This window comes from Trifolium pratense, linkage group LG3, assembly GCF_020283565.1.
Source record: "Trifolium pratense cultivar HEN17-A07 linkage group LG3, ARS_RC_1.1, whole genome shotgun sequence".
Lineage (NCBI taxonomy): Eukaryota > Viridiplantae > Streptophyta > Magnoliopsida > Fabales > Fabaceae > Trifolium > Trifolium pratense.
In genome coordinates, this window is record NC_060061.1 from 52,468,430 (window position 1) to 52,482,670 (window position 14,241).

At 33.0% G+C, this 14,241-nt stretch overlaps 1 protein-coding gene across 1 annotated transcript; it reads left to right on the forward strand.

The window, feature by feature from the left end:
• The first annotated feature begins 1,633 nt into the window (after window positions 1-1,633).
• On the forward strand, window positions 1,634-13,963 carry LOC123913304 (THO complex subunit 1). The gene is made up of 22 exons (XM_045964003.1): window positions 1,634-1,717; window positions 1,834-1,948; window positions 2,959-3,042; window positions 3,466-3,540; window positions 3,796-3,889; window positions 4,008-4,153; window positions 4,265-4,336; window positions 4,592-4,664; window positions 4,758-4,823; window positions 4,938-4,984; window positions 5,229-5,300; window positions 5,413-5,538; window positions 5,668-5,733; window positions 5,823-5,864; window positions 6,829-6,945; window positions 7,042-7,124; window positions 7,215-7,281; window positions 7,986-8,057; window positions 8,508-8,558; window positions 9,389-9,448; window positions 9,534-9,683; window positions 13,396-13,963. Exons 2-22 carry the CDS (start codon window positions 1,946-1,948, stop codon window positions 13,669-13,671), a joined length of 1,842 nt encoding a protein of 613 aa, XP_045819959.1. The 5' UTR covers window positions 1,634-1,717; window positions 1,834-1,945; the 3' UTR covers window positions 13,672-13,963.
• The last annotated feature ends 278 nt before the right edge of the window (window positions 13,964-14,241 follow it).

A 14,241-nucleotide genomic window follows, 5' to 3' on the forward strand; every position in this document is an offset into this window, starting at 1 on the left:
CATTGCACGAACATCAGGAATATTGATTTGGGGCATTGCATGAACAACATTGTTTTCCATAACAACATCAGGAATATTGTTTTGCAGCATTGCATGAACATTATTGTTGTTATCGATTTCTTCACGAATTTTTGAAATCTGTTTTCCGCCGAGAGTAATTTTCACATTTTTCCCCTTCTCAATTACTATATGTAGCATTGGCATATGAAGAAGAATGTCAGCTACTTCATGTTCATCACGATTGAAGTCCATAGGGTAAAAGTCATAGACTTTTCCTTTCATCTTAGAACTTCGATTCATCTTGTTGCAATTCTTGAAACTTTGGTCGTTGGTTGATTTGGTTTTCTCTTAGCTTTTTTGTTTTGGTAACACTCTATTTTGGCTAAGTTGTGTTCAATGTGGTTCTATATTTAATGTTGTGAATATATAGACTCAAGAATTTGGTTTGAAGTTAAACTCTCCATATAAGATTTAAAAGTAGTGTGATATTGTTTTAAATAATAACAATATATTTTTTTTGTTACAAAATAATAACAAGATCTAAATAATTGTGCCTCAAAAAAAAAAATTGTATCAAATGTGGTGATATATCAGTTTAAAAAAATGTGGAAATATTTAATAGAGTTATAAGGATTCGATACAACCAAAAAAACATTGGTTTGAGTTTAATTTCTCAACAAGATAAATTTCCGTGTCAAAAAAAAAAAAAATCTAACAAACAAGGAAATAATATGTTTGTTACAGATTTTATCCGTATCTTTTAAGTCAAAATAAAATAAAATTTAACCATATTTTGTTTCAAAAAAATAATTTTTCAACCGTACCTTTCTCATAAAAAAGAAACTTAACCGCATAAAAAATAAAATAATAATATCTGTTTTGGATATATGCTGTTATTGAATTAGTTTTTTTTTTAACTAATATTATATCATATATCGATTTCATAAAATAAAAAGAATATAATCATATATCGAAAAAAATACGAATCTACATATTATTGAGCAAATTCCATCCTAACTTTTGCATGTGAATGTGAATAGGCTAAAAATTTGAGTGAGTTGTTTCATCCTTGAACTACGTATAAAGCTTATGCACACAATAAAATTTTAAATTTAAACACAAATAATATTTTTTTACTTTCACCATCGGTTTAATATGATTCGAGAGGAAACACAAGTAAATTTGTCTAAGTTAACAATATAGTACACAGTTATTGTGATATTATATTTTAGGCTTAATTAATAAACTAGTCCCTTAAAGACATTTTTGGTTTCACATAGGTCCCTTAAAGAAAAAAAGGTCCGAATAGGTCCCTTAAAGAAAAAAAAAATCCGAATAGGTCCCTTAAAGACATCTCCGTTAATCAGTTTGGTCCTTTCCGTCCATTTTTTCGAGGACCAAACTGATTAACAGAGATGTCTTTAAGGGACCAAACTGATTAACGGAAATATCTTTAAGGACCTATTCAGACCTTTTTTTCTTTAAGGGACCTATTTGGTTATTTTTTTCTTTAAGGGACCAATGTGAAACCAAAAATATCTTTTAGGGACCATTTTACTAATTAAACCTATATTTTAAGCGGAAATTTTTTATTGGATTTTTTTTTATGTAAAAAATAAAAGAGTTTTTTTTATTTTTTGTTTTTACAAAGAAAAAAAGAGGGATTATTGTTGTTCTTCACAAAACACTCTTGAAGTTCAATTCATCATCTCTTCAGGTTAGTGCGCTAAAGCTTCCTATTGAATTTTTCCCCTTTCAACGTTTCGTTGCAAATTGCAATGTTCATCTTTTTCTTTTCTACATATTCATTTATTTTCCCTATTTCTTCTGCAGAATCACACAATTCCGGTGTTCTATTCATCAAAAAATCAAGTCTTTTCATTATTACTCACCTCTTCCAGATTCAATTCAAAAAGGGTTTCTGGGTTTGTCCTCAAACTTCATCATGGTAAGTCTTTTTTTTCTTTTTCCAGTGAAAAACTGTTCAAGGTTGAATTTTTTGTATAGGAGGTTACCAAGGTTCAATTTTTTGTATAGGAGGAATCATACATTCATACCTATGAACCATTTTTGTGTGTGTGTGGTGGGTTTTTGTCGTTGAAGGGAATAATGGGTAATTGATTATAATGTGATGGTTCTTTAGCTTAATTAAGGGTATGTTTGGATTGGTGGTATATGATAGACTTTTGAATTGTATAGTATTTTTCATTGTTTTGATATTTTAGAAATAATGGAATAGAACGGAAAGTTCTGACAATGATTCTATCTCTGCTTCAACCATGGAATGATACCTATATTCCATTCTGTTCCATTACTTACCTGATACCATCGATTTAAACATACCCTAAATTATGTTTGAATTTTTTTATTTTTTGTTGGGCTGGGGCAGTACTTGTCACATTTAAGATGGTTGAATCTCGACTTAGGTGGTTTGGGCATGTGTAGACGAGACTTGTAGATTTCGTAGTAAGGAGAGTAAATCAGATGGTGGGCAACTCGATTACTCCATTCTATTCCATTCCACTTTATTTCATTGTCTGCCTGACACCACTAATCCATACATACCCTAAATTATGTTTAATTTTTTTGTTGGGGTAGCACTTATCATATTTAAGATGGTTGAATCTCAACTTAGGTGGTTTGAGCATGTGTGGATGAGACGTAGATTTCGTAGTAAGGAGAGTAAATCAGATGGAGGGCAACTCGATTACTAAAGGTAGAGGAAGACCCAGGAAAACAATAGGAAAAATTATTAAGGAATATTTAGAGGTTAATGGTTTGGCTATAAAAATGATTTACAATAGAAAATTATTGTATCGTTTGACCCATTTAGTTGACCCTAATTAGTTGAGCCATTTAGTTGTTTATCAGAGCTTATTGTATCAAATTAGATAATGCTTTTTTCCACATTGTTGAATTTCATTGGTTATGTGTTGTCTGATTTATTGTTATTTGCAGGAGGTATTTAAAAGTGCCATATTACAGCCCGGGCCACCTGAAAGTTTTGCTTTGCAGACTGTTCAAGAAGTAATAAAGCCTCAGGTATATTCATTCTTTTGATTTTGAAATTCATTAGTGGCAGTTTGGATTAGCCTCTAGTTTGTTGGAGCTTCCCCATTATAATCAGTTTATTATTCACTGTTTACAAAAATTACCCATACAAGCTTACTATCTGATGACTTCTTTTGGGTTTTTCTTTGGGATGGGGTGATTTCTGGATGGTGCAAAAAGGAGATAGACTCTTAAATTTCAGTAGTGGTTTTTATTATGAGATATCTATAACTTATAAAAAAGACAATATTGTTGTCTTTTGACTTAAATTGTGTATTCATGATTCCATGTTGATGATGTTTACATGGTGAGTTTGCGACTGATTGAAAACATGGGCCGGAGGTTCCTTTTTTAGTAACTTTGGTTTGACATTGTTAAAGGTTGTGATTAATTTAATTGATTTGTGATTAACAGAGACAAACTAAATTGGCCCAAGATGAGAACCAGTCCCTAGAAAACATTTTACGGCTGCTACTTCAGGAATTCGTGGTATGTTTAACTGTTTCCCTTGTTTGTAGATTACTCCTTTTTTTATTATGCGCTAGTTGGATCCTTTTAAATATTTTCTTTTTATTTTTTCCCCCATTCAGATGTAGTGTTATCATGAATCCATGATGCTTAAACGACTTGTATAAAGTAAACTGTAAACTAAAAACTGTAAACAAAAAACCATTTCAAATATGGACTTATCTAATGCCATTGCTATTTCTTTTCCCCTCTTTTTTTTATTGTTTCCTTGTTCAGTCGGCAGCAGTACAGTGTGGGGAGAAAGTAATGCAATACGGGCAATCAATTGATGCTAATGAAACTAGTCAAGGCCACATTCCCCGTCTTCTTGGTCTGTGCACCATTTAGTAGCGCTTTAATGAGATACAGTTAAATCCTAAACATCTTATTTGTAAAGTATTCTTGTGATTCTCTCATACTCATGTCTGTATGTGTGTTTTGCTTTTCAGATATAGTGCTATATCTGTGTGAGAAGGAACACATTGAAGGTGGTATGATTTTTCAGTTGTTGGAAGACTTGACAGAAATGTCTACAATGAAAAACTGCAAGGATATTTTTGGCTATATAGAGAGTAAACAAGATATATTGGGAAAGGTACATTTCTCATTTGTTTGCAGTTCCTTTCTCTAGTTAATGATTTATAGCATAGGTATCGTATAACCGACCTGTATTTATGTGGAACTTTTATGTTTGGATGACACACAGCAAGAACTTTTTGCTCGAGGAAAACTTGTGATGCTGAGAACATGCAATCAACTTCTTCGCCGTCTTTCAAAGGTACATTGAGAATGATTTATTTCCTTTTGTATTCAAAGCTTTGCAGTGTTCATTTTGTTTTTCCTATTTTCCTCCCTCCCTCCCTCCCTCCCTTCTCTCTTTCTTTCCTCCCTTAAATTGTCTAGGGTTGAGCTATATGATAAACTTCTCATCAGTTTTGTAGTATTGAATGAGTGTAAAACAGTTATGATTATGTAGGATCCATTCTTCTTCTCATAATTACCAGAATTCACTGTGTTAATTTGGATGTTACAGGCAAATGATGTGGTCTTTTGTGGAAGAATTCTTATGTTTCTGGCTCATTTCTTTCCGTTATCAGAGCGATCTGGTACAGTTCTGTGAAGTCTATCTTAAACTCCTGGTTTAAATTTCATTTTCTTGAGCACCGTGCCACTCTGATGTTTTTGATAAACTTTTGCAGCCTTAAATATCAAGGGAGTTTTTAACACATCAAATGAAACAAAATATGAGAAAGTACCCGTAGAAGGTACGTCCTTGCTTATTTTCCTAGCTTGCTTGATTGCCATTCTTATAAATACAAGTAGTTAATTGAAATTAATATTTCGATTCCAGCTAATAATTTATTTTTCATACTTTCCAGGCATATGCATTGATTTCAATTTTTATGAAACTTTTTGGGGCTTACAGGTAGGTCATCACTGAAATTTTAGTTCTTGATAGGAAAGTCTCTTCCATTTTCTCAACTTGAGGCTTGTCCTGCTATTTGAAACTTCTTATTTCACATGATTTTCAATATAAAATTAGTCATCAATGGTTCTACATGTTAAACTCGGAAGTATATCACTTCTACTACAAGCTGCAGGACAGTGTTTTTTCTCTTAAATACAAGAACCTAAAGAAATTTATAATTGGTCTTGTTTATTTGTTGCAGGACTACTTTTCAAACCCTGCTTCTATTATTCATTCTCCAATAAAGTGGAAAAAGTTCACCTCCAGTTTGTCGGTAATATTTTGTCATGTTTTTCCGTCTGCACGTGTTAATTTTTTTCTTCTTCTCAATTATCAAACTGCATCTGTTCTTTACTTTTTATATAAGAATTTTTGTTGGATAAAAGGTTGTACTGAATACATTTGAAGCACAACCTTTAAGTGATGAAGAGGGAGATGCTAATAATTTGGAAGAAGAGGCGGTTAACTTTAGTATAAAATATCTCACAAGCAGTAAACTAATGGGTCTAGAGGTGAGCAGTTTGACCACGTCTTGATTACTTCTAAAATTGTGCTAATTTTTTTTTTCCTTTGAAGATGTTCAAATTCTGACTCCATATTCCCTCTTTTTTGTTTCCTTTTATTGGTTGAATTCCTAATAGTTGAAGGATCCAAGTTTTCGACGTCATGTTCTTGTGCAGTGTCTCATATTGTTTAATTATTTGAAGGTAATAACTTTACGGAGACTAATTTCCATGTGATGTATTTAGTATTTAATCTAATATTAGCTGGTGGTTTCTCCTTTATTTGCTTTTAGGCCCCTGGAAAAGGTGAGAAGGATTTGCCATCTGAAAACATGGTTAGTACTGCCTTCTTTAACTCTTTAGTAATGCGGCTACATTAGCGGATACATAATTTTCTTAGCACCTAGTATTTATTAAGGAAACATTACATGTCTTTCTTAGCACCTAGTATTTGATAATTGCAATTATGGGCTTAGTTGAAATGATTTCTACTGTTTCTCTTAGGGGGTTCTTGGTAGCGATTTTTTTTTTTTTTTTTTTTTTTAATATTCTAAATTATGCTATTTGCATGTTTGATATGAAAGTGTTTCAAAAAATATTCCCAGGAAACTAACATTGGCAGGATATTTTTTTTAAATATTTTGCTTCCTTGCAAAACATTCCCAAATGCGAGATGGGAATCCAAGATTCCCGTTTAAAACAATGCGTTCAACAAATAGTTATTTAGTGTTGTCAAATGGCAGACGTATAGCGTAGTGGAATTTTAACAAACCGCTATTGTTCTGCGATAAATTATTTGGTACAAAACTACAAATTGTTGTCAAATATAGTGGCTTTAGTTGTGTTATTTGAACAAACCGCTAGCTGCAAATACGATTCTCAATCGGCAGGGACAAAATGTAATATGTTTTTTACACGATCCATGATTAACAACATTGGTTCTTTTGTTTCCCCTAAAACCAATATTTATCTGCAGTAATATTTATCTGCAGTAATATTTATCTGCAGTAATATTTATCTGCAGTAAGTTGCTATTGGTTTTGGTTGGTTTCCTTTTTTATGGTAGTATCCTCCATTTTGTTAGATATCAGGTTGTACGTACACTGTCAAACATCTCATTTGTTATTTTTGTCTTTATTTTCCCGTCATCTGAGAAAACATGAATTGGTTATTAGTTAAGGAAGAACCTTATTTTAGCTTTTTCTATAGTGATACTGATAAAAGCTGCTGTTTCGATTGAAATTGCATTGGATTCATGTAACCTTGTAAATTGTAATACATATTTCTTTTGTAATTCAGAAAGATGAGATCACATCGTGCGAAGAACGTGTTAAGAAACTTATTGAACTGACTCCACCCAAAGGGAAAGAGTTCCTTTACAAAATTGAGCATATATTAGAACGAGAAAAGAATTGGGTGAGCATCCTCCGTAGCACTTCCTATGTTCTCTTGCACATAAACTTGTGGTTGCCAGTTAGCGTCAAGGTTACATTTACTATCTGTACTTTTTAGGTGTGGTGGAAACGTGATGGCTGCCCACCATATGAAAAACAACCTACGGAAAAGAAAGTGGTACAAGATGGGTCGAAGAAGCGGTATGCTTGTTGTTTTACAATATTTCTTTTAGTGTATTAATGACTCTATTAAGCCAAGCTGGAGATTAAAATCTGTCTCTTAATTTTCAGTAAGCCAAGATGGAGATTGGGTAACAAAGAACTGTCTCAGTTGTGGAAGTGGGCAGATCAAAATCCGGTATGTTTTTGTTTGCAGAACTTGTGGCTAATGCAAAATATGCAAGGCCTAGTTTTGTAGAAGTTGATTCTTGTGGATGCTGAACACTAGGGTTAGAACTTGGACGTATAGTGGCATGGTATTCTGTACTTTAACATCAAAATGCTCTAGTTGTAGGTTTCGACTTTTTAGTTGCTTGTCAAAACCCATGCTTCACATGTACAAGTCTTCCCTATTTTTATTATAATTCATTCATGGCAATATAGCTGCGAATGAACATAGTAAAGGAATATTTGTTCAGAATAAATTGAAAGTTGTGGTTCCTCTGATCTCTACTTAAAAATTGCTGGAAAACTGCCTGAATTGCTCTATCGTCCTAGTCACCTTAATTGCAGAAATTTTGCATTGCCTTTATTGCATCATCCAGTACCATCATTGTGCTGGGTGTGAGGGTCGCACATTGACCATATATATGGCCCAAGAAGTACATACATAAGGCTTGAGCAGTCCTTACCGTTCAAGTCGGTTTTGTAGATTGAGTTAGGCCAAAGTCGGTTTTGTAGATTGAGTTAGGCCATAAAGCAAAGTTCTAATATTCTAATTAGTTGATTTTTTTTTTCTTTGGTTAAAAAGCATTTCATCATTTGCATTCTATTGGTCATAATATAGATTGACTTATCTAAATTATCAATTATCGATTTACCCAAAATTTCTTGAATTTCCAGAATGCTTTAACTGATCCTCAGCGTGTTCAAACACCTTCAATTAATGAGTACTGGAAACCCTTGGCTGAAGATGTAAGTTTCCCTTATTGACCAGCAAGGACATATTGATTTTCCCTCCTTTCCTATACCTCCATCCCATTGTTTAGTATTGCAGACTTGAGTATTACTCCCTCCGGTCCTTTTTATAAGAAACAAAAAACATAAATTTAAATCATTTAATACACCTATATATTTAAATTTATTCCATACATCCCCCTATTTAATTACTCTTAATTCCACTAACTTCCTTATTTTTAATATTCTCTCATAATAAATAAGGGCACAAGTGAAATTATACATCTAATACATTTGAAAATTGGTCAAAGTTTCTTATAAAAAGACCAAAAATTTTGTCATTTTTGTTTCTTATAAAAAGGACCGGAGGGAGTATGACTTTTCCCATTATCCAAGCTGTAGTTTTTTTTTTCTTCTTTCTTTCTTTTAACTTAAATATTGAAATTCTTTGCATTTATGAAATTACAGATGGATCCTTCTGCCGGAATAGAAGCTGAATATCACCACAAGAATAACCGGGTAAGTCCTCTGCATAATATTTTGATTTAGGTAGAAATAGAGACTTTGATTTAGAGAAATGAAGGACAGGATATCAAGTTTGAGAATGTATCCTCAAAAATATCAAAAATAAAAAAGCAAAAGAATAATGCCGACATTTAAGGAAGAACATACTTATTGCTGTTACTACTTCCTACAAAAAGGGTATAATATACAATTACCAAAAATGGCAAATTGCACTTTTCTCCTATTAGAGACGTTGAAGGTAAATTGGACTTAAATATAATACATATGGTCTCTCTGGAGAGATGTGTGTAATATTTTTAATTAGACGGGACACCGATGTGGTCTTAGAGTTTCTCAAGCACAGTAATCGACAGTGCACTATAGTGGCACCATTGCAATTGTGTAGCGGCCTCCGGCTGCTAATTTTACTGCATAATGTTATATTTCAGTAATCAGCCACTTCAGCGGCTGAAATTGTGAAGTTGTAACCTTAACTTTGAAGCTCATGTATAAACCTATTTCAGTATTTCGCCCTCGATCTGAATGTTACCAATAAGCTGAGAACAAGAGAAGAGAAGCATCAAAACATCTATCTTTTTTTGAACAAGCTCAAAACATCTATCTTATCCTATAGCAAGCCCAGAAAAAGAAAAATCATTGAAAATATGGCCATTTTGTATAGAAGTAGCACCTTGCTATAAAGTATTCCTTCCTCGTAGGTTAAAATAAATATATTTAACCAAGCGAAAATCCTCTAATCTTTTTAGGTGCTCTTTTATGTACTAATAGTTGGCATTCTATTAGAGTATACATTTTTTATGTATCTATCTATCTTTTTGACCCAGGTTTATTGTTGGAAAGGTCTTCGGCTTTCAGCACGGCAAGACTTGGAGGGATTTTCTAAGGTAAAGCATAACTTTTTAATCTAAATTTATTGTCTGCTTAACTTTTTCGGATTAATTGAAGTTTTATATGTATATATTGTTGCAGTTTACTGAATATGGAATTGAAGGGGTTGTACCACCAGAACTTTTGCCACCTGATGTCCGATCTAAATACCAAGCTAAACCAACTGACAGAAGTAAACGTGGTAAAAAGGAAGAGGCGAAAAACACTGCTAATCAAGTCGAGGAAAATCAGGTTTCTTGATTCAGATCCAACTTCCCACTTTTCTTTTTTTAATTACACATGCTCACGAGAAATAACTTTTTAGTGGTTCCTATTGTTGCTGGTTGCCTTGTTTATGTTCTCTGGTTTCTATCAACCCCTAGAAGCCCTAAATTGTTGAGAGGATTTTTAATTTATATTTTCCTTTTTTGGGGAAAGGCTTGATTAATTGTTGTTTCATCCTTTGTGTTTCTATTTCTATGATTATATTTGATAGAGCTAAACATGCAATTTCATCACAATAGATGCGGTTTAATATATTCTTTCTTTTGATCTGCATTGCATTAATATATTCTCTTTCTTTATTACCCTGTGCATTAATTAAGATATTCTATTCTAAGACGTTAGTTTTCATGCGTTGCGTAAATAAGATGAGGTTTTCTTTATGAATTTGAAATTGGAGCCTATGGCCATGTACCCTACTAGTATCTTGCTTTCTTGGAGAGAACCCGGTCTTCTCCCTTATCCCATCCTTTCTACAGGTCCTTGGACCTCACCCTGTGAGAAAAGAGAATAAACATGCGCGCACACACATACATTGACACTCTACATATGATAAAATAAATTTAAGGTACAAGTATGCCGGTATAAATTTATTTTAAAATATATATTAAAAATAATTTTTTAAATCAACCAATATAAAAAATATTGCATAAAATTAATTAAAAATAACAAAAAAATTAACTCCAAAATTATTATTAAAAAACTATAATAGACAGCAAAAAAGTATGCCATGATGGAAAAATCAAGATTCCACAAATATCTTCATCATGTATGTGAATCAATGAAAGACAAAATCAGTAAAAACACAATTGGGGTTTCGTTGGTTTCAATTGTGAAGAGCAAGTCGAAAAACCTAGGAAAAGAAACAGAGAAAAACATTGAATAGGGTTTTGTTGGTGGGTAAGGAGTTGATATGGAGGAAGATGGTGGATGTTGAATTGGAGAGAAAGCATGGTTGTGGAGTTGCGGAAGAGCCGAAGAGAAGAGATTGTTGAATTTTGATGCTTATGGTATCTTCTGATCCTTGAGAATCTAGAAGTTTTGAGGAAGAGAAAGTACAGGGTAGCAGGAAGAGATTGGAGCCACAATGGTAGCAAATCGAGAATTGAGTTTTTGTTGGTTTCACAATTGTGAATAGCAAATCGAGAATTGGGGTTTTGTTGGTTTCGATTGCTATCATCGTTAAAATAGAAAATCATTAAAACGGTGGTGACCTGGAATGGCGGTGGGGGGTAGGGAACGGCGACAACATTTCAGTGGAGCAAGGACGATGATGGTGGAAGGGAAGGTATGAAGCATTTTTAGAAGAGATGGAGGAAGATGAAAGTGAGACACGAAGAGCAGCGACGAACGATGTAGTGTTGGAACTTGGAACTAAAATAAAACCCCAAACAAAAAACCCTTTTTTTGTTGTTGAGTTTTAGAGTAAAACTGTTTCCAAATTGAGTGAAAAACCAATCTAACTCAATTTTATCCGAACAGGTTTTGGTTTCGAAATTGAGTTTCAAAACCCAAAACTCACAACCAGAGTTTCGAAATTGATTTTACAGACCAGAGTTCCATTCTTAAGTTGGATAAACATGACCATAAATGTTGTACTCCGGCAATGCAACTGCTGCTTTCTGTCAGGCATGAGGTTATTGAGAATGCCTCTGAAATCTTCCCCGATCCGACCACTCTTGTAGGCCTCAACCAGATTGAAGTATCTCTGCCTAACATTTCTCCACTCCATCTCCGTCATTTAAATATCCCAAGCTCTAACAGACATGAAATGATGAAGGAGCCGATGGGAAGAGATGTTGAATAATCTAAATAAGAAACCGGTTATAGTTGTATAAACAAGATCAAATTGTATAAAGATGTAGATTTGAGAGGAAAAAAGATGTAAGTCATCTGAATTGGAGACTTGAATTGATACTAAATGATTTGATCGATTAGAATAATTTGTATGTTTTCTCACAAAATAAATACCTTGATTATAAAGATTGACTATCTAATAGCTATCTAGAAGCTTTCCTAATTTACTATATTATAAATTAGAATAGAACCAAGAAATATATACAAGGAAATTGGCAAAGGTGATATTTACATAGCAGAAAATATGGAAAAATATTTACACAGCGAAAATTAGGAAATAATCCACAAGGTAATAATGAAACTATCAATGTGATTAACAAAATAAATGAGGAAATCGTAGTTTTTTAGTTGGACCGGATCCTCTCAATCTACTATTCTCTCAATCTATCTCAACTATAAAACTCAACCATTAGAATTAATCTAACGGCTGGAAAATCAATAGCTTAAAACATGAAATGAAACACGCTGGAAAATCTCGCCGTGGTTTCCATTCTTTTCATTTTCCCTATTTCAGTTGAAATTGTGCAAAGCAGCATTTTTCTATTCACAAATTGCATGCATGTCTCCTTCTATGGCAACTACAACCATCACTTCTTCCTTCTATATCGTCTTCCTTCAAACTATGTAACTGCCATATTCCCACCATAATGTATAATGTATTATTGATGGGTTCTAATCTGGCATTTTACAATAATATTATAGTTTTTTTTGTTAAAAATAGTGGCTAAAGGCTAAAAATGGCAGGTGCGAGATTTTGCAGCTGTTTTATTTCATGTTTCAAGCTTTTAATTTCCAGCCGTTAGATTAATCTAGAGGTTGAGTTTTATAGTTGAGATAGATTGAGAGGATCCGGATTCTTTTTAGTTTCTTTTGCCACACAATAATGTGTATTTTTTTATTTACCCGATTGATTGTGGTGCACTGATACATGCCTGAACAGTACTTACGTATATGATGTATCCAAATTGAGTACACACTTTTTTGTCGAAAATTAATTTTGTTAGTTACCTGGTGCATAAAATGTGTATCATGTTCAGGTACATATCCATTATGTGTACGACTTCAAAATTTGAAGTATCTATGTTTTACTTATACAGTATGCACCTTCAATTGAGTGCTGCCATAGAATTATTTAGAGAAATCAAAGAATGTAAAGAAAAGGCAGAATTTTGATGATATTAGCCATAGTTAGGCTAGGTGTAGGCATACTTTAGGTTATGAAATCAGAGAAAATCAAAGAAAGTAAAGTGTAGCGAGAGAATTTGGAAAATTCTAAACTTTGTGATTCTGGATATGATGATTGCTAACCTTCAATTGAGTGTGCATAGAATTATATGTACCTGAACATCTGTCCCTTTTTGTAAATCCCTTGTCATTTTCACATATATTAAGAAAAGTAGATGGTATATTTTATGTGTTGTTTTTCGAATCAATGTTGCTAAATACCATTTTTTGTATTGATGTGTATCTCCGAAGACAAATTAGTAGGATTAATAAGGAGTATATCGGGAAGAAATAATAAATATGTCGGGAAGACAAATACTATGAGGCAAACCAATATTTCAAATGTGACACTAAATGCAACACAGAGGGAGTGATAATCATGTAGACCAACCAACCGAGCCCTCTTTAAATGGGGAGCGTGGTTTGCTGCTGAGTGACAATAGTCAGTTTGATAGAACTGTTATCTGCATGCATCTATCTATTTCATTATACTTTCTATAGTTTTTGTTCTCTTTTTATTTAGGATTTCTAATAATGAATTCATTGTTAAATGTATTCACTGAAATCACTTTTTGCCATTATTTTTGTTGTTGTGGGATAGATTGCTACATCTGCAACTGAAATAGATGGTGAAAGTATTAGAACCGATACCACAACAACCCCTATGGAATTTGATGCCGCTGCTCTCCCTCAAGGAGGAACCTCAAATTCTGATGAACTTCAAAAGAATAATAGCTCAGATACTGATATTGGTCAGGAAGCGGGTCAATTGGAAACAGATGCAGATGCTGAAGTTGAAGCTGGAATCATAGATGAGACCGATGCAGATGCAGATGCCGATGCCGATGCAGATGCTGATTTAGATCCAGTTGGCTAAGAGGGTTTCACAAACCTACATGCTAAGTATGAGGATCATTAGAATAGTGGATGGTAGGATCCATTTTTTAGTGACAAAAATAGTTGCAAAATTCTTATTAGGTGAAGTTGAAGGCATATTTTTTGTTTAAAAATGACAGGAAGGAAACTAATTATCTGACTTTTTGTATAACATCAGTGAAAACTTGAAAATGGTTCTCTCAATGAAGAGACAATATGAATATTTGTATTTGTATGTGGAAAAAATGAATTTGTATTTCCATTACATTAATATGGATTTGGATCCTCTCAAATTTTCCCTCATTTGAAACCGATTTAGTCATCGGGAAAAACTGATGGATATTTCGCAAAAATATCATGATTTATTTTTATTTTCAATCGTATGATGTCTAGATATAACATTGTAAATGCCATTTTAATCAAAATCTCACTTAAAACTGATTTGTTATCTGTCACTTAAATGCTATCTATGCCATTTTTATACTACATTTTTCACAACCCTTAAAAAGTGTTTTATTAATTACTTTGCAAATACTTGGTTAATTTAGTTTATTATATGAATTATGAGTTA

Coding starts and splice junctions, on each gene's coding strand:
- LOC123913304 (XM_045964003.1), top strand. Junction 3,541..3,795: donor TGCTACTTCAGGAATTCGTG/GTATGTTTAACT, acceptor TTCCTTGTTCAG/TCGGCAGCAGTACAGTGTGG. Junction 5,865..6,828: donor ATTTGCCATCTGAAAACATG/GTTAGTACTGCC, acceptor TTTGTAATTCAG/AAAGATGAGATCACATCGTG.